This window comes from Lonchura striata, chromosome 5 (assembly GCF_046129695.1).
Source record: "Lonchura striata isolate bLonStr1 chromosome 5, bLonStr1.mat, whole genome shotgun sequence".
NCBI lineage: Eukaryota > Metazoa > Chordata > Aves > Passeriformes > Estrildidae > Lonchura > Lonchura striata.
The window spans coordinates 24,262,533-24,282,829 of record NC_134607.1 but is presented as its reverse complement, the minus strand read 5'-3'; the positions used below and the strand labels follow the sequence as shown (position 1 = coordinate 24,282,829).

At 42.8% G+C, this 20,297-nt stretch overlaps 1 protein-coding gene across 6 annotated transcripts in view; it reads right to left on the bottom strand.

Moving 5' to 3' along the window:
* Window positions 1-20,297, bottom strand: part of CACNA1I (calcium voltage-gated channel subunit alpha1 I) — a 165,990-nt gene that overhangs the window by 69,990 nt on the left and 75,703 nt on the right. For all 6 annotated transcript variants that reach the window (XM_077783408.1, XM_077783407.1, XM_077783410.1 and 3 more), the window contains 2 exons: window positions 16,203-16,315; window positions 15,110-15,243 (listed from right to left, as the gene is read on the bottom strand). In XM_077783408.1, the coding sequence (XP_077639534.1) occupies window positions 15,110-15,243; window positions 16,203-16,315 (247 nt within the window). The remainder of the gene's footprint in view (window positions 1-15,109; window positions 15,244-16,202; window positions 16,316-20,297) is intronic.

Below are 20,297 nucleotides of genomic sequence, written 5' to 3'. Positions count from 1 at the left end.
ATAGATTACCTTCCATTCAAGAGGACCTTGAAGAGCTAATGCCTGGTTATCTGTCTACACCTTTCACAAACGGGACTTGTCAGAGTGATAGATTTTCAAACACGATGGGGTAAACCTGTCGAAGTGTTGTGATTATCCTCTCTCATGCTCTCTTTCTTTCTCTCCCTCATTCCTTTCAGTCTGTTCTCTCCTGCACTTTTAGGGTAATTGCATGAAATAATTCTTCCCCTGAAATGCAGTGGCATTCATTTACCTCCCTGGAGCTGTCAGTTCCACATATACAAGAGCAGAAGAAGAGACAAGGGATTTCATGCAGATAATCAAAATATTCCCATGCCAAAAAAAGCCCCGACCCCAAACCAAGCAGAAATGTTCAACCAGCCTACAGAAAGTATTAGTGATAGACAGGGGCTTAGGATGCAGTCAGATGAAATTGGAAAGCAGGTACGAAAGGAGGAGGAACACACAGAGATAAAAACGCATGGAGATGACTACAGGACATCTCTGTGTGGTGCAAAGGCACACAGTGAAAGGGCCTTGAGTAAGCACTGACCAACCTTGCTCCAAATAAAGCCAGATTGTCTCATCAGCACATTGTTGCTTCAGAATTAGACAGACCTGCTGAAACTTTGGAATTACAGTTACAGGCAAAGCACACTACAGACAATACAGAGTTGTATTGTTCCCAGGGCATGAGCTAACAGCTCTTCACAGAGAGTTGAGGCACAGAAGCAGCTTCCTGCCTGAAGGAACCTCCATGCTGCAATGTGTCTTGTAGGTATGTATATGCACAGAAAGATAAAGCCCTCAAGCTTGGTGAACTTCCTTTCCTCTCCCCTAAAAACACTTATCTCCTAAGAGAACGGGGTTGCCTCTAAAGGAAAAAAAGAAGAAGAAAAAAAAAAAGAATTTGAGCAGTAGCAGAACAACTCAAAACAAGAGTCGAACACTAAGTAAGCTGTTGGCCCAAAATACATCTAATTTCAGAAAGTATTTTTTTCTGAACTGTGAGGAGCCAAATGAATGAGTCCTGAATGATACTCAGAGAAACCGAGCACAGGGGAAAAGCACAGGGCTAGGGGTGACATGAAATGGAGGTGACATCTTCTCTTAGCCTTAACCATGCAAAATTAATTTTAAAATGTTTTCAAACCATTTGGGTTTTGTCCTCTTATGGCCACAGCATGTGAATAACCTTAACCCAGTGAACATCCCTGCTTTCTCCTAGCTGGAATGAGTTTGCCACCTATATAGTACAGTTCCTGTGTCACTAGAAAATTATCAATCATCCAAGTAGTGACTGTGGGTCCTTTCAGCACAAGACAAATGCTGCCTTAACTCAACTCTGTGGTTCAGACAGCAGCAAGCCAGCCTCCTGCAGCCCTCAGTGGCCAGAGTCACGGATTTACTGCCATTATGTTCCAGTGTAGCCCGATAAAAAGCTGAACAGACAATCACACTGCCAGGGAAAACAGCAGGCTGTTCCCAAGGATGGGTTAGAAAAGGGCAAATGCTGAATCTTTTAGAGAGCAACTTGTAACAAAAATGAACTCAGCCCTAGGAGGCTCCAGCTCGATTAACAGACCCATTCTGCTTACAGTTCTTCCTGAGGCCTCCTGGTCTTGGCTGTAATAATAAAGAAATCCAGGATGCTTAAATCCCTGCAGATGAGATATGACTATTGTAGTCATGCAGATTGTATCCAAACAATTTCAATGCAATTCCAGTGTAATTTTGCATTAGAGCTGCTCATTTTTGCCTTTTCATTTCTAGTGATCACTTCAGCATCAGCTTATGTTCACTCTTCTCTTTGTGCAATGCATTGTGCATTCCCACACAATGCAGATGACCAAGGTGCAGTGAAACTCCACTGATCACCAAAAACTCACCCATCTTCTATGTAGGTAAAACTGATCAAGTCCAAATTTTGCCTCCATTCTCTAATGAAATAGGATCTCTAAGTGACTCTGCTGGAGCCTCCAGGCATCTGCAGCATTTCAGGGGTTGCTAGACCAGCTCTTTTTGTTATTATCATTCTCCAGCCAGCCCTGCTCCCTACAGCCTGGAAATCCTGGACACTTAAGCCTCTCCTAATGCCATATGTGGGGGTGATGTCAGGTTGACACAGAGTCAAAGGGACTCATCACAAAAAGCCATCAGTCAGAAGTTGCCAGCAGGTTTATTTCAGGAGGTTCACATTTCCTGTGTCCAGAGACCTTGTGGTGGTGGGTCAGGTGCACTGTGCTTGTTTGCACTCTCGTTAAGCTGGGTTTTGGATCCTTATCACATCAGCAACCTGCAGAACCCTGTGTTTGCTGGGCGTTTGTAAACCAATGTAAGGTTACAGCTAGTACAAAATGGTTGCCACCTGTAGAACTCCAGGAGACTCCCAGGCTCCTTCTCCTTGCTTTGTAGCAGCTCAGTGCCATGAGTGAGGGCAGCCCTCATTACCTGACTACCATTCATGTTGTTCTCCTCTCTTTCTTGTCTGCTTAAGGCATGTCTTGTTAGTAAACACAAAAATTCTTTAAGGTTTGGGGGCAGCCAGAAAAAGTCTAGGATGTGGGGAGGAAAGAAAAAAAAAATACTCTACTGGGTGTGAGTCCTTCCCCTTTATCATGAGGGAACAGAGTGAGATGCATCTTTTCTGAGGGAAACAGCAGCTCATTTCTGGCATTACTAAACTATTTTGTGGCCTCCTGTGTGAATAAAATAGTAGAAGGACAGGTTCTATGCTAAATAAGACAAACTTCTCATCTGAGATGGAATTTGAGCCTGGAGCTGTCAAGATAATTGAATATTTACAGTAATTCTTCTTCCCTTGCTAGAGGTTTTCTTTTTCAAAACCTTCCACATGAAACTCTTCTGGAAGGAGAGGGGATTGGCACAGGCAGTGTCTTCACACCACACAGCTCAAGACTGATGCATGTTGGGAACATTGTCGGGTGGCGAAAGGGACAGGGGCACTGCCTGCATGTGTGGGGTTCATCCTGCAGAAACAGGGGGATGTCTGGCAGGGAACACCTCTCTGCTTAAGCTCTGCCTCCCTCCCCACTCTCAAGGCATCCCACCTGCTCCCTTGCCTCTTTACATCCCTCTGACGCATGCCTGCCTGCAGCATTTCCATCTCTCATTTTAATCTTTCTTCTTAATTCCCGCTTTTTCCATTTGCCCCTTGACTTCCCTTGGTATTTTTCCATTTAGGTAAATCTGCTCAGCTGAACACACAAAGGACCTGGAGTGACACAGAGGAGCTGCAGGGGAACAAGTGAGCAATTTGTTAGCACGCTGACCCAGTCCAGAATGTGCCTGGTCTCACGTCCCTCTGTCCCATGTCACGCCACTGGAGCAGACAGCGAGCGTGCAGGGACACGGGGGCACGGAAACCTTCAGTGTTCGTGAGACCTCAACAACACCAGAACAGCTTCATCAGCTGCAGCCTGGCACTGCTTTGGTCCTCTGCACCTGTGAGCTCCAGAGTGGGCTTGGATTTGCCTTGGCACTCGAGAGGAGCAGCACTCATTGTCCAACAGCAGAAATGCACAGCCAGCATGGCTCTGTGCCAGGCACAGGACAGCAGACTGACCAGCAGAAGGGAGAATAAAGCTAAGGCTCTCTAAAATAGACATAGTGACAAGACAAAAGCCATGTAAGGAGTCCAGAAAATGCAGACTTTATTTGCTGCACGTGTGACCCATGATAATATACTTATGCAATGCCTGCCTAGGTGCTACCTTGCAGTTACATTCAATGAAATCCATTATTAAAACAGTTCAAACATTACCATTTACCTCTTCATATTTACATCTCCTTATACCTTTTTTAAATACTTATTAACTTTCCTAATCTTGGCTTCTGAACTACTATTTACTGAAAATTAGCAGCCAAGAAATGGTATTAAAAACCTATTCTGAAATCATTCATGAAAAATACCAAGGCAGTATTTTTCTTATGACACAAAGCCAATATGTTTTTGTCAAATTCAAAAGCTGCCTAATTCCCCTTCTCTGATAGAAGTTTTTAATTGAAATCTAATTAACTGCAGACTAATCAATTCAAATTTTTTGTCAAATAAATTTAGGTTTGGCACTGAAGCCAAAAAAACTTCATGGCTATGACTTTCTAGCTGCAATTTCAGACTTGCTGTGGGCCTCTGTGGGAAATGAAGCTTTTTCTGCCTGTGGACTTCAATTTGATCCCTACATCTAAGAGCACCTGATATGACTGGGTCAGAAGGCTTTGATTGTTTTCTGCTCTGAATTCCTTCAGCTTCTCAGCTGTGTGAAGGCTCAAAGACTGCTGTGTACCTATACCATGGCTAGATGGGATTTAATTAATGTCTTCTGTGTACAGGAATATGCCTTTCTGTCCTTGGCTCCTTGTTTTGTCTATCACGTTTTGCAAACTGGAATTTCTACCACTTTAAAGATCTAGAACACAGGAGTCCATAGGAAAAACATAAGGCCATCCCTTTTCCCTGACTGAAATTTTATTAATATATCTATACCAAAGGTTGGAGCTGACATCTCTCCATTTACCAAAATGTCTAGCCCCTGATACATGAGCTCAAATCTTCCACCTGAAGTTTGTGGGGTGGTGGGAGGCTGATTTACCCCTAAATTCTTCTACTTCCGTCATACATACCAGGATGAGAAGGTGGTCTCACTGCCTCTGCTCTGGCTTCAAAGACTGGCTACAATACAAAGAAGGAGCAAAGCTGGTATTTGCACTGGACAATGAACTCTAGTGGTCCCATATCTCCCCTCTTACATTATTGATCCATCCTAGGGGAAGGAAAGTAAAAAAAAGGCATGTGCATTGCTAGATCCACACATCCCTGGTCCTCTGTGGCCAGAGGTGTAGCAATGGACAGGGAACATGGAGAACAGGGCTGGCCAGGCTGCCCAACAGACTCCATCAGCTGAATCTGTGTTGTGGAAAGGGAAGGCAGGCAGTAAAATCCACTTACTGGGGTCCACAACTGCCTGGATAGTGGGGACCACCAGCACTGGAGTAACAGCAATGAGGCAAAAGGAAGAGTACACAGATAAGCAGGAAAAAGAGAACACAAATAAAGGTCTAGAGCATGGGGCACATGGAGCATTCAGGATTCCTCCTGTCATCCCTTACTAAGGCTGGACATGCCTGAGTTTGTACACAAAGAGAGCTGGAATATTAATCCAATCTCTTGTAAATCCATCTGGACACATTAGATGCAGGGACAGGAGATTCGGATGAGCCTGACCAGACACAGGGCAAGAGCAAAGGGCTACTGCTTCCACTCCGTCTTCAGCCACAGGATGCACACAAAGCAGCAGATGCACACAGGCTACTTGCCAGACCAGCAGGGCTCCTAGCCAGGACCTATTTTTTTAAGATTTCTGCTCCATGACCCACCATTTTGCTCTATAGCTGGAGCTACATCCTTATTTTCCCCAAAGGTCCAGCAGGCTATGGCAAAAGTTAAAGACTCTTTCATTATTTGAACCTGATCTTTTGCTATGTGGACATTGTGGTGCAGGAGGCATAGGGCTGCCAGGCAGATCCCAGCACCGCCTCCCCATCAGCTCCCTTGGGATAGATAGGTGTAGATATATCTATGTACATATAGATACCTGAAGAAAAAACTGTGCATTTGTACCCATTTTGCACAGCTTGGTGCCTCTGGAGCCAAGCTTCAACATGAACCCTAAACAGAGGATCCAAAATACTTTTAACATCTACCACAGAAAAAGTGGAATAACACAGTAGGCCTCCAAATTACTCTGCAAACCACAGTGTACTTAGCTAAGTAGTCCTGCTTATCTCTTTTAAATTTAGAGCCCATTATGCTGCAAAAAGACAACTCTCTGCTGACATGAAAACTGAAACACAGAAGTAAAAAAAAAGTAGCCTTGCTAGTAAAAGAAGAAATGCAAAAATTACACTCTTTTTTTTCCCTATTTATAAAATATAATAATAATAAAGAGTCTATAATTCTGTTAGCAAAAAGACATTTCCTCAGGGAGTTATAGATCAATTACTAATTACACAGTCAGCTCCTGAGCTGTGATGCTTTGTATTCTTAAAAAAATAACCTGCAACTCTCCCCCCTCCAGTGCAAAATATTTTTTAACTTTTTTTTTTTATATTGCTGTGCAAGCAAAAGACGCTGAAAGCTTCCAGAGCCTGTGAGACTGGTCCCTTGCTGCCTGGAATGTGATTATTTCACACCCTGGAACACTCAGATTTCTCTCCAAACCGTGTACTAAGAGAAAATGTCAGAGTTTCTTAATAGTTTCAGAGACATGATACAAAAAGACATAAGCAGGTTTTCACACTGTGATAAGAAAGCCAGAAGGACTTGCCAAGCTCAGATGACTGAATGCGAGTGATGGGGCCTCACTTTTAAAAGCCAAGAGTCAGAATACAGGCTGAGCTCTGTATTTCACTGCTTAGGGGAAAAAAAAAAAAAAAAAAGGGAAAATAAAAAAGAATGCTTGCATTTTGGTCCTATAAGCCTGCTGGTTTTACCTTTCTTGGGGGTTTGTGTTTTGTTTTTTTTAAAAAACCCTAACATTCACATGGTAGGGAATTCGCTTTCAGGAAGGCAAAAAATCAGAGGCAATAATTGAGAACTACCCGTTATGCAGGCAGGGTAGCGCTGCCTGCTTGTTTTGATTCTTCTCTGGTGTGATTCATTTCGTTTTGATGACTGCTTTCATTTCAATATGTTGCACATCTAGGGATAGCTTTACTGGGAGAAAGCAAATGAAATAATTAGTATCATTAAGGAGGGAAAAGAAAGTGCATGTTTGAGGGGAGGGCTGTGCTGTTGCTATTTCTACCTTTGGTTAAGATGCTATTTAGCCTGCTGCTTGCTGGTTTCCATCTTTTCTGATCACTACTTGAAACACCTAATTGCTATATTTATTACAGTTTTCTTTCACTTGCCATAATTTTATAGAGACTTCTATTTGGCATCGAATATTAGCTAACTAGGATTTTCTGAGCATTCTGCTGTTTACCCTGCTGCTAATAAGTATTTAATGATCTGAGATTTTAAAGTCATAACTACGCAAATTCTGGCCAGGTCCCTGAAGGACTGCAGTTAATTAAAAGCAAAGAAAAAGCAGAAGATTGGCAACACTTCCCCATGTTGTGAGATTAAGGCCAGTTGGTGTGTTTCAGGCTAAGAGGCATCTTCCCAGTGTGGAAGGGCACCATGCAGTGATGGATTTGTTTCCTGGAAACAGGTGGGCATCTGAGAATGGGGGGTTGGTACCTCACATCCTTCAGAGAGCTGCCAGCTACCTTTCTTAGGCTGAAATTTAGAGGGATGAACTTGGGGCCATAAGTGCTTTCCATGTATGGAGAAAGCTCCTGTTCACAGTGGTGCTGCACATGTCTGAAAAGAGCTTGGATGGATGAATTTGGGAGGCATCATCACGCCAGGTTTTTGGGAAGGATGCCATATCTAGAGAACTATGGGGAACAGAAGTCAAGGACAGAGAGAACCGATAGGAGAGAACTATCAGAAAGAAAACATAAAAGTAATATCTCAGCTAATAGAAGTACTTTCCAGCCTCCCAATGAGGAATCTGCATAAAGCACTCCTAAAGAAGCAACTAGCCAAAAGGGACAGGGAGTGAGAAGAAGTGTTCTACTAAGACTAAAGGGCTATCAGGCTTACCTGAAAAGGGATCTTCAGCTGTACAAAACCCTCTCCCCCAAAGGTTGCACAACTAGTCAGAAAGGAAAGGGTGCTTTGGAAAAGAAATGGAGCTCCAGAAGAGCTCTGCTGCCATCCTGAAGGTGAAATTAAAAATCAAATTTAGGAAAGCGCTCAGACTTCAAGGACAGTATTTACCCATAATAATGTTTTTCAAAACTAATTGTTTTTCTTATCATGAGAGATATACCACATATTATAAACTTGGAATTATGAACCTTTCTGAAGAAGTTGGACAATAAATATTCAGCTGAACTCATTAGTGGCACATTCTGGCCAACAGGCAAAAAGGTGATGGAGGAATCTGGTGATAAAGTGCTGGCTTAGCCAGCCACATAGAGCATGAGACCGGCAGAGAACTGGGCTAATCCTGTGCAGAAATATTAACCAGCATTTAATTAGAAGAAAAATTAGGTTTTAGAGAACTGAAACACCAGTCAGAAGATTAAATAAAAGACCAAAGGGGAAAGTAATAAAACTAGGAAAAGAGTTAATTCTTACAGAACCTCCATGTCAATAACAAAACTAATCAAGGCACTAAAAGATGTAAAGAGGAGGAAAATAGTGTTGCCTCTACACCAGTGCCAGGGGCCTGAGTAATAAGGAGAATAAGAATTGTTCAATTTATGAGCATAATGCCTAAATGGCATTAGGAAAGCCTGGTGGGAAAATCTGCATGAAAGGAATATTAAAATGAAGGATTTTAACCTAGTCAGGAGGCTCAAGTGGACAGAATGAGAGGAGGAGTAACACACTCTGTCAGAAATGGCATTTTCTAGTACAGAGTCAGTGACAAAATACTTATGGATTAATTTTCTGCCATATAGAGAATTCCTCCTGGCTAGAGAAATGGGTTGACAGGAGCCTTATGAAATTCAACAGATGAATGCAAGGTCCTGCATTTGGGCTGGACTGAGGGACAGAGATGCTGCTGAAAAGAAGCTGCCAATCCTGGGGGACAGGTCCACGCGGGGAAAGACAATGACACACCAAGATGCACCAGTCAAGTTGCAGCAATCTGATGAGGGAGGGATTATGCCCCTTACTTTGCACTCAGTAGACCATGTCTAAAGAAGCACATTCACTTTTGGCCCTCCAATAAAAGAAGGTGTCAATAAATGGAAGTAAGTTCAATGGAGGGTCACCAAAGTGCTCAAGGTTGGAGCATTTGTCCTGTGAGGAGAGGCTGAAGGATGTGGGCTTGTTCAGTTTGGAGAGGAGATGTTAGGTGGGACCTAACAGCAGCTCCTTGGTACCTACAAGGCAGTGAGATTTAAGCCACAGTCTTCACAGTACCATACAGCAGGAGAACAAGACACAGCAAATATAAATACAAAGAGAAAAGGGAGGTTGAGACTAGTTAAGAGATACATCAGCAGTGGGGCTGGGGTGGTGACAGATGGGGCCATCTCCATCCGTGCTGGTTGTCAAGACTTGACTGGACAATTCTAACTTGAGTTTGCTGTTGACCCTTAGAGTGGAGACTCTACAAGGCCCTTTCTAACCCTGATTACCTATGATCCTGTGAATGTGATTAGGTATGTCCAGATCAGACCAGAATACAGGCGCACTAATTGTCTTGATAAAAGCACTCTCTCGATTCACCTCTAAGAATTAAATTTGAGTAATGCACTGAATGCACTGGGGGTTCCTAAATCTCCTTGGAAGTCCCCAGCCTTACAAATCACAGAAAATTGTATTCAAGAATGGAAGATGGATTTTCTATCAAGTTCTTTAAAAAAAAAAAATTATATAACTTGATTGCATGTGTTATGTCCAACTTATGTAAGGTCATCAACAGTACCAGGTATATCTGGTGGATTTGAAAGGCCATATTCATCAATTTGAAAGCACACAGAAACAGCCATAGAATCATAAAATTGTTTAGATTAGAAAATGTCTTTAAGATCATTAAGTACAATTCAACCTAGCCAAGTCCACCACTAAACCCTGTCCTTAAGCACCAGTCACATCTACATGTCTTTTAAATAGCTCCAAGTGTCAAACTAGTCAGACTTCAATTTATGAGCTGTGGAGGACAGTCAAGTAGTGTTTAGGAATATTTCTCAGGTATTCAAGAAGCTTCAGGAGAAACAATAAAGGTGAACAGGCTAAGAAGATATTACAACATTAGTGAAAGCAAAAGCAGCAACTTAATAGCAGGAAAGGGGAAGGTGATACTCATGAATATAAATTAGGAGATGGACTTGTAGAAAATTTGTAAGAGAACCGAAGAGCACATAAAATGGTATAAGTTTTGGAATAAGAAAACATAATTGTTGCTAACAGTGTAAAAAAGGCAGAAAACATCAGTTAAAATAAAAATCCTTTGAGGAAGGTCAGATGATATAAGTGCACCATTGATCATAATGAGCTAATTTCAGCTCCAGCTGTGATCAAGTATTTCAGGCTGTGCCTAAATAGGGATTTTCTAAGATAAGCAAGTCTGGACAATTTGTATGCAAGAGTTTTAAAAGAGACGGCCAGAAAAGATCTGGACCAGTACTGATAATTTTTTATTAGACTCAGAAAACTGGGAAAGCATCCAAGGGTCAAAAGAATTCTGATGTTGTGCCAGTACACGGTGATCTCAGTGACAGGACTGATGCTGGTGACAGTACAGTTATGAAATTGTCAATGTGCATCTTGGATAGATTATGGATTAAAAGTAGATAACAAAATTAACCATACCAAATACAAGCGTAAGGAAAAATATACATCATCAAACTAATGTGTTATAATTTCTTATGAGATTACAAGTCTGGTTCACAGGTAATTAAGTTAATATGGCTGGAATGATATGTAATCATCATGACATACATTAGCTGGAGAAAAACTGTCTAAGTAATAAACCTCACATGCAACACTAACTGGGGATTCATTTGTGAGCAGATGTACTTCTGTAATGCACAATTCTTGCCACTCTGTTCTTTATTTATTTATCACAACCTGACAGAAAACTAAAAAAAGTCACTGATGGATTTTGCAGTTGAGGCGTATTTTTGGGAGAACAGAAAAGAAATGAAGATGACAAGTCGGGGATAGAACAGCATGAACTGCTTTGGAAATGCAAATAATATGTATTCCAGTATTCCAGTGTGAAAAAAAATGGAACCAACATACATCTGTGAATAAAGTTTACTGTTCCTACTAATAGGAAGGGGTTTTCTCTCTTCAGAAGAGGAGACAAAAAAATAACCTAACCAATCAAGCTTGGAGACAATGAAGAAAGTAGCTGAATGTATTGATTGTGAGGTGCTGCAATTGAATGGACAGGCTACTGCAATGCTTGGCTATAGGAAAGGGGAAATTTCAGGTAGGAATAGTAAGACGGTATTACAACCAGTGGCACTGAAAGAGACTGAAACACTGACAGAATGCTCTGTCTTATTCTGAAATACACCACTTTTAAAAGCTGTTTAAGAACACCCTAAGAATATCTCAAAATGCCAAAATATCCAAAATGCCATTCCTCACACCAAAGGTAACGACAGGATGGAATTTGACCAGAATTTGAGATCTACATGGCACACTCTACTGTTATAATGGGAAGAGGTAAAGACAGCATTCTGTGACAGACCCTCTCCTCAGTCAATGGAAATCAAGCAACAAATAAAGAAAGATTTTGGGCATATTTTTGGGGACACACGTGCCATCTCAATTGCACATCATGTGCTGCGCACAAACCTCCCCTCCCCCCCAGTCATAGTGAAGTAAATCCTCTGCCCCTTAATTTACCTAACAGGCCTCAGGGATGCCACAAAAGGGGGCAAAGACAGAATTCCCACCACAGATGGTTAATTACAGCACTTGGATCATGAGAGGCAGAACAACAACCTCTCCCTACATGGAATTCATGCCCCCAAGGTCAGGGAGACCCTCAGGTCAGACATATAAAGGGATGGTATCTCCTTTCCTAGAGGGACAGTGGCATCGTCTCCAACCACAAGTGAATGCAATTGTTTCACAGAATAGAGTGAGCAGGGGCAATTGTTCACTCTTGCATTGCTAGAGAACTGCCTGGTTTAGAAAATTGATGAGTATGAGCTCAGAAACAAGTGACTCTTCCCCTAACTTCACACACATATAGAGTCTGGCTGACATTTCCAATCTGATTAGCTTTTTCATTATCTCAACTTTCAAACCACCATCTCAACTTGAGGTAGCTGCCCTCTGAAGTTGCCTCAGTTCAAACTCTCCAAACACGCCCGTCACTGTGGGAAACAAATGACGACAGACAAGATCTAATCAGGAAGGGAAAGGAAGAGGGACTCCCACCAGGACAGCTGGTGGTGACAAGCACAGCCTGCTTGAAACGTCTGGGAGCTTGCAACCTCCTGTCACCAGCAAGCAGTTGGGAATGGGAGCATCAACAAGCTGAATATGCAGCCCTGGTTGTTTGTGCACACAAGGGGCATTGGCACTCTTCAAACCAAACTGCTTCATATGACTTTTGGAGGTCTGAGGGGAATATTGAGGGAGAACATTAACTTATAAATATTGTTTTGGGTTTTTTCTTTACCCTCTCAGAAAAAAAAACCAAAAAAGCATTTTGAAGATGGTTAGGGGAGGGAGTGTTTGAGAGGGGAGAAAATTCTGGTGATGTCAGCTCCTATTGCCATGGAAACGGAACATTTTTAGTGACAATGGAGTCTTCCTCCTTGAGCTGCTGGGTTGCAGGGGCAAGCAGGGCAAGGGCACACGAGGGAATTTAGCTAACTAAAACTATAGCTTCTGGCTTTCCAAGGAAGTGAGGAAATAACTACAAATGATTGCCTGAATACATGGTTTATGTAACCAAAACACTGTCTGGGGTCACAGCAGCAAACACTCATTATGCTCTTTGATAAAATGTGCTGTCATGCAGCAAACCAGGTGAAAACATCTCAGCTGCCCAGGATTGCCCCACAGAATGGGCCCTGCCTGCACCTCACTTTTCCGTGCTGCAGTTTATTCTTTGCAACCTTTGCTGCCTTCCTGGTGTTTATTTGGAAAGGGAGAAGGGCCACGAGTACAGTCCATATTCTTGAAACTGAGAGAAGCTGCATGGACTGTAGGCTGGGCATTGCTCCCCAACATCAGGGATGTTTCCTTAGGAGCCAAGTTTATGACCCTCCTTACAGAAAATAAGAATCCAGGATGATGAAAAGGAGAAGGCTCTTAGAGAAAGCTGATTAGCCTCTGATCAGGATCTAACTCCCTGGCATGGAGAAAACGCAAGACCTAATGCTCGGTGTCCTCCCTGAGTCAATGCCAAGGCAGCAGCTGGACAACATGGCTTTAGTGAGCTGAAGCCATGATCCAGGTGTAGAATCAATAAGGATAAAGGTTGGGGCTTACATTTGAGGTTAAGCAAAAGCCTACAGTATGTAAGGACAAGTTAAAGCCTTGGATTTGATTTAAACAGTGCATACAATTTTAATGAATTTCAAAGAATAATGAATTAATAACCACAAGCTTTTGTAACTCAAAATACATTATACAGTCATTAGTTCTATATAACTAAATGGAAAAATCTTTCTTTAGCAGAAGTCCTTTGAGATCAGATATTCTAATGAGATTACTATCATTTCATTCTGACACCTCATGAGGACAATTGAATAGAAATCAGGAAACAAATTACTTTCCGTTTTGGACCTGAAATAAAAAAACCCTCCACACAGATTATTTCATATCTAAGGGGTTGATTCAAAGTCTCCCTGGCATTAAAAGTCCAGATTTGAGCTTTTTTTTTCATGGTACTGGTATCAGATGCACAAAAGACTGTCTTTCCTCAAATTCCTGCCAGCAATGGTGACAGAAAGAAATGTGTAAGGGAGTTTCCTCCCATCTTGCCTAGGTAGTGTGGATTTCACTTGTTTTCAGTAGGAAGTATTTGAGCTCTCCCTCTTTCATTAATACTGCCCCACCATCTCTTCAGACAGCAACACTCACATACCATTCTTGCAGGGACCCCAGGCAGGGCAAGACCCCCAGTTCCCAAGCCTTTTTACCTCATATCATGGTTTTCCAGGATGTGCCCACCTGGAGCAGAGTCTTTCTCCCAGCACACTGCAGCACATCACCTGCACAGAGGAGCACCATGGGCTCCAAGGTCCCCTTTTCAAACCTACCCAGCTTTTCCTTCCTCACAGGCTGCTGTGCTGGAGTCTTTGCTTTCCCTGCATCCAGTCTCCAGCAATTTAAGCCACCAGGAGCTCAGCTAGAACATACAATGATCTGGCTTTCCTCAGCACCAAGTCTCAGGGGCTTTAACTGCACTTCTCATTTTGGGCCATTTTAAATCAGATGTTAAGCACAGCAGAATGAGCTACAAGAAAGGTCTTCCCATCTCACACACGTTGTGTTAATTTAGAAAAGCCTACAGCTTTCATCTGCCTGTCCTCTTTCATGCACAACCTGGCTAAGAATCAGCCTTCAAATTTTTAAAGCTGCACCAAGTTTGAAAATCTCTGCTCCTCCCAGAAGCAAACAATTATCTGCTCCTCCAGAGGGAATGACTTTCAAGTCTTGCTGTAGAAGAACTCTGTCAAAAGCAAATATAAAGACAGTGCTGCTCCACACCAGGGGGAAAACTGCAAAGTGAGTTCAAACTCACTGCTAGCTCAGTCAGTAATACTTGTACTTCCAGGCAACAGTGGGGCTGGTAATTCCTGGCTAAAGAAAAACAAAATTGAGGGCTTCTATCTGAAAAGATGTTCACTTTTTTTTCTGTTAGAAGAGCAACATATCATATTTATTTCTGATTTGTTTCTATTATCCCACAAGGCATTCTAATTGAAAATTAGAATTCTAGGGAAAAAAGCACATCCCACTGTTAGAAGAAATGGACATTTTGCTGTCATTTAACAGGCAAATTCTGGTAGACTTTCCACTTGACACATGCAGAGGGGAAAATCAAAGCTTCACCAAATAGCAACTTTGTTGTAAAAAACCCTCAAATGTCAACTTGTCCCAGTAGTACTGCAGGTAATGCTCATGCAACAGAAAAACAAAAAGCCCTGAATAAAAAACCTACATTCCTACCCTTGAAACACTGCTGCTGGAAACAGAAATGCTAGCTTTAGTTTGGTTCTGGTAAAGGTTACACCTCTTCTACCTAGGCATTTTAAGAACACAAAACCCCAGAAATGTCTCTGGGCAAGATCTTCAGCTGGTATAAATGAACACCCTCTGCTGAAGTTGTGCTAGACAGATGGCTGCACATCAGCTGAGGAGTTAAGATACCTTGTCTGCTCTTTCTTCCATTGGATGCTAACCCCAACATGCCCAAAACTAGCTTGGCTGCTGCACTGGAGTAGCACCAGAGTGGAAATTTTCTCCTCAATTACATTATTTCTGTTCCATACAAGACTCTAGTAAACCCAGAATAAATCAACCCAGAAATTATCAACCTACCCAGCCATGACAATGAAGAAATCCAGGCGGTTCCAGGTGTCTCCAAGGTAACACTTCTTGCCAAAGATCCCCAGGGCCACCATCTTCAAGACCATTTCCATGGCAAAGAAGATGAAGATGAAATCATCAAACACCTGCCAACAGAAACCCAAGAGCATATTTGACAAGCATTCTCAGCTTGGACTTTCAAAAACAGCATGTGAGAAAAATACTAATTTCAGTACTCCTGAAAATAAGATCAAGGTAGGGCTGGAAAAGTTTCTTCATGCAGCCCTGGCATCACAGTTTCTTGTTGCTCAAACTCAGTGCGGGCTTTTATAGGTTTTTCACCCACAGATGAAGTGACTGATGCAGACTCAGAAACTCCTTACATAGACTTGAAAAGAGGTGTTGGTTCAGCACCAGGAGATCTAAACCTGGTCAGGCAAACACTGCTTTTCCAAGGTCCCCCCAGGAGGGACCCCTCATCACATTGCTGCAGATGGCTCAGCTGAGGACATCATGCAGCTTCCCACGCAGCTTGGACAGCACACACCCATCACAGAGAGAAGCCTGAAGGCCCTTTGCTGTCACCTTCTCTTGGGGAAGCATCAAGCATAGCTGGTATGTTTCAGTCTGGATGTACTCATAGCCCTTCTAAGCATTCATTCTCTTTATTTCCTCTCCCTTTGGGCATCCTGAATTCCACAGTATCTGTTGGATCAGCAATAGTCTTGCACATCATCAGACTACCAAATGCATTGGGAGCTGCTGTTCCGTCCTGCCTGGATTGTGTAACCTAAGTTATTTCTCCCTGGCTTAACCCTCACCTACGTGTCTTGTAGATGTCTGTGTCAGGAAACCCCTGCAGGGATTCAGGAATATTAGCAAGTGTTCAGTATTGCATAGTCACAAGCAAAGTTCACTCATTCTCACTCTTGTCCCATTCCCCTGCTCAAAGCAAGCTCCTTCCCTTTTTGCAGCAGAGCTCGCTGCCAGGGACAGCCTTGCCAGCCTCTCTGGGAGGGTGTTGCCCACACGCTGAAGGAAAGCATGCATGAAAATTTGTGACTTGGACTAAAGCAGCATCACAACAAGAAGGAAATCTGCTTACCTGCAAGATTTTACACCTGTCAGAAAGGCAGTCCATATCCTCACATGGCTGGTACATTCCCAGGGTAACACAGTTTAGCAGAATCACCATCATGCTGACACACTCGAACCAGGTGGAAAACAGTCAAGGAAAACTTCTGCAAAAGCATCATGGCTGAGATAAGCCTAGAGGCTTGAGTAACAAAGTATGAAGATTGAGGGAAAGAAATTCTGGTAGGCTGATTTATTACATTCCCACATTCTCTGCACCCAGTTCTTCACTACTCCAGTCCTTGATTAAGCCAAAACTCTTTTATAGAAGGGAAAGCAGAGGTAGCACAGAAAGCCTAAAGAACTTAAATAATTGCCATAATCAAATACATGCTTCCTCCTCTCCTGTGGGTTTGCAGAGTCCCTTCCCTCACTGGTTTATTGAATCTTCCAAATACATGGAAGAGACTTTCCAAGGTGGACTATACCTAAATGTATCACAGGTCTCCAAGATCAAGGGATCTAAATCAAAATGGGCAGATTGATCTCTATATGATTATTGCACTTCTGGGAAGGGGGTACAAGATGAGGCTGGAACTCTCCCTTGCCCCCTCTCAGAGGTAGTTGGGGGTCAAGAAGTGCCACTGATCCTGTTAGCATGTTTCCAGCAGTGACCCACGCTGTGTAAAACTCCACAATGTGCCCAAGTTACTCACTAACTATAGGGAGAATTTGTGTTTCTGACCCCAGCTGGTGATCTGTTCATGCCCTAAAGCATGAGGATTGATAGTCCTTATAATTGTTTTCTCAGCTACACTGGTGTCTCTGCAGATGCTTTGCTTATTCATTTGAATCCTTTGTTGATAATCTTGCTAAAATATCTGCTTTGATAATAGTTAGCAGCCTGGAGCTACATTGGCTAATTATACTTTACATTAAAAACTGTTCCCTCCTATTTATTATTAATTTGTTGTCTTATAATTTTGTCAAGTGCCACTTCATTTATGTATTAAAGAAGTAGATAAAAATGTTGTATTTGTGTGACCTTTGTACTCTACACACTCTAGCTGCCCCCTCTCCTCCTGAAGGAGTTTTAAAGCCTGATACATGCTTATCCAAGAACTCATTTAGAGTATTTTAGCTCTAAAAGTGGGTACATTTGTGCAGTACTTTCCAGTGTTCCAATTGCAAATCAGTGATATAAAAAGAGTAAATAGACCTCCAGCCTCTGGCAGAAACATTCTTGGGCATTTTACACATCTCACAACAACATATCTGCCCAGTCTCCACTGTCAGACAATTTTATCTTTTTTAAGTAGGAGAGGCACAAAATTATCTACTTAAAATACAACCCACTGCATGCATCCATTTTCAGTCCTTTCAGTACTGAATCTAAAAGAGTGGCCTGTATCTCTGATCACTTCTGAAAGACATTCTGGTAGTTTGTTCTGAGCAACTCTTCCATGCTCATTCTCTGACAGTGATTTATGACTAAACCACACAATCTAATCTAGAAGATTATTAATTCTCTCTCTTCTCTCCCACCTGGTTTGTGGTGAGCTACCTTCAATTGCAAAATCAGACAAGAGCAAGGCATTAGTTCTGCTGATCCAACTATGCTCTAAGGTGATTTCAAGAATGTGTCACTATCCCTCACAAAGTTAAGCCCATGTGCTCTACAAAGTAATGCACATGAAGCCCACCCTCAATGTAGGCTTCAAAACCAGGTCCTTTTCTGAGAGGAATGCACCAAAAGGGCACTAAGTATTCTCAGCCAGGGTCTATGCAACACAGCTTCAACTTTCCACCTTCCTCTCTCTTGCACATTTCTTCAATGATCAGATCTGAAGCCCAGAAAAGCAATTTGAGAGGTTCCCATTAGTCCACACAGGATTTTTAGATAAGACTGCAGTTCTTTCTCTGGACTCTTCAAAATCTGTTTGGTGCCACCACTTTGTTACGGAAGCACAGAATGGTTGATGTTGGGAGGGCCTCTGGAGGTCATCTTGTCCACCCTTCCCTGCTCAAAGTAACATCAACTACACCAGATTTCTCAGGGTTAAATCCACTTGGGGTTTGAATATCTTCAGAACCTCTCTGGGCAACCTACTCCAGCGTGTGACTATTTACACAGAAAAGAAGTGTTTTCTTAGCTTTAAATAGGACATATCCCACTTTTCAGGCTGTGACCATTACCTCTTGCTCTGTCACTGGGCATCACTGAGCAGTCTGTGTCTTTCACTCCTCCTATCAGGTATTGTAACACACGGATAAGAGCTCCCTAAGCCATCTCTCCTTCAGGCTGAGCAGCCCCAGCTCTCTCAGCCTTTCCATTTTTGCAGGTGCTTTGATGGTTACTGGAAAGGCAGCACCAGTGAGGCCCTGATAGAGGGATCAGTGCTGAATGACATTCTTCAAGAAGCCAAAAGAGTTTCAGAGCAACCTGAGCCAATGATTGCAGAAGTCCTTCTCCCTGGGCATAAGGAGGTCAGAAGATATGTGGACAAAACCAGGGCCTCAAATGTTCCTGGATTAAATTAATGCATGACAAAAGCAGAAATGTTTTAAAAGCCAGTTGGCTTTTTTTTTCCTCTAGAAAGCATGACACAAGAGAGTTGGAGGCAGAGAGCATTACTCTGACTGCAGCCCAACTCAGGGGAGTCAGGAGTTTTTATCTAACACAGACCCACACTTCTATGCACGTGCCTTGGCAGCAGCAATGCCAGGGCAGCACACTTCCATGTTTCTCTCACTGCCCTTGCAGTGGCCCTGCAGACCATGGCAGGGTGCTGTCAACTTCTGGTGAGACCCTGAAGCACAAAACCTAACAAGACATGGCAAGTGCTCCCAAAAAGCTTGAAACTTAGGCCAGCTGTGCAATCTCATCTCATTTTCCTGCTCAAAATGCCATGGCCAGTTGCAGATGATTTCTTCTCCTCTGCTTTTTAGGTATCGGCTCTCAAAATTCACAAGCATTGTCCAGGCTGCCCAAGAATATTACAGAACTACTGGCCATTCCCAGGCTATTACAGTGGCATTAGAAAAAGCCACTGCCCCACCGTTTTCCTTTCACAGCAGCTGGAAACACTAAAAAAACCACATCAAACCTACAGCAGAAAAGAACAAACTGCAAGGAGAGAACCAGAGCATCTCCTACCCTGAATCAGGAGGAGTTGCTGCCTGCTTGGGTCGGTGGAGGGGGTAATTAGGACTATCTGCTGCCTTTAATGTGTCACCGTTGTCAACCACAGCTACTGCCTCCTGTCACCACAGCAACAGCCTGCAGCCAGGTTTATCATCTTTCTTTTGGTGATGCCTCCCCTCTCCCACATCCCTCACCCCCCTCCTTTTCCCTGCGCCTGAGCCTGTAATTAATTGCAGCTGCTGACAAAGCCAGTCTTCATAATCTGCATCATTCAGTCAGAAGTTTCATTATTAATTAACTTCTTTCAAAGTTTAAATCTCCTAATTACAAGCAAACCCATGCATATTTTCTCCCCACCCCGCTCCAGCCCTTCCTCACTGCTTCTCTCCCTTCCCACAGCCTCATTCCCAGTATCTTTCCCGGTGAGTTTTGGGGCCTGCAAATAGTTTGAAAAACTAAAAGGAGACCCACACAAATTCTGCCCATGGTCAGCTTCTGCCCTCGGCCACCACAAGGTACTTCAGAGGAAGGTACCAGAAAATTCACAGCAATCCACTATGTAATAATTTGCCCTTAAAAGGAGGGGTTTTCCCCCACTAACTATGACAGTTCACAGTTGATTCAAACCCTTTCAGATAAAAAGACTATGGATCACATTTGGAAAAAGAAATACAGCAAAGAAGTATCTCCTGAGTTAATCACAGAATATTCTCAGCTGGGAGGATCCACAAGGATCATTGAGTAACCATGGGCTGGTCTCACTATCCACAGAAATCTCTCCTCCTTAAAAAAAGTTTTGTTCCTTTCAGCACTGTCTGGAGACATCAAGATCCATAACTAGATTAACTATATTTTGCCTAGAAAACTTGCACTGGTTCTGTAGCTGGTGCCTGCCTGTGGCAGCAAGACTTCTTTGCTGCTGGGTGCCAACCCTGTCCTTCTGCACTCTGAGCAGAGCCTGGCCAGCTGCTGGCCAGAGAC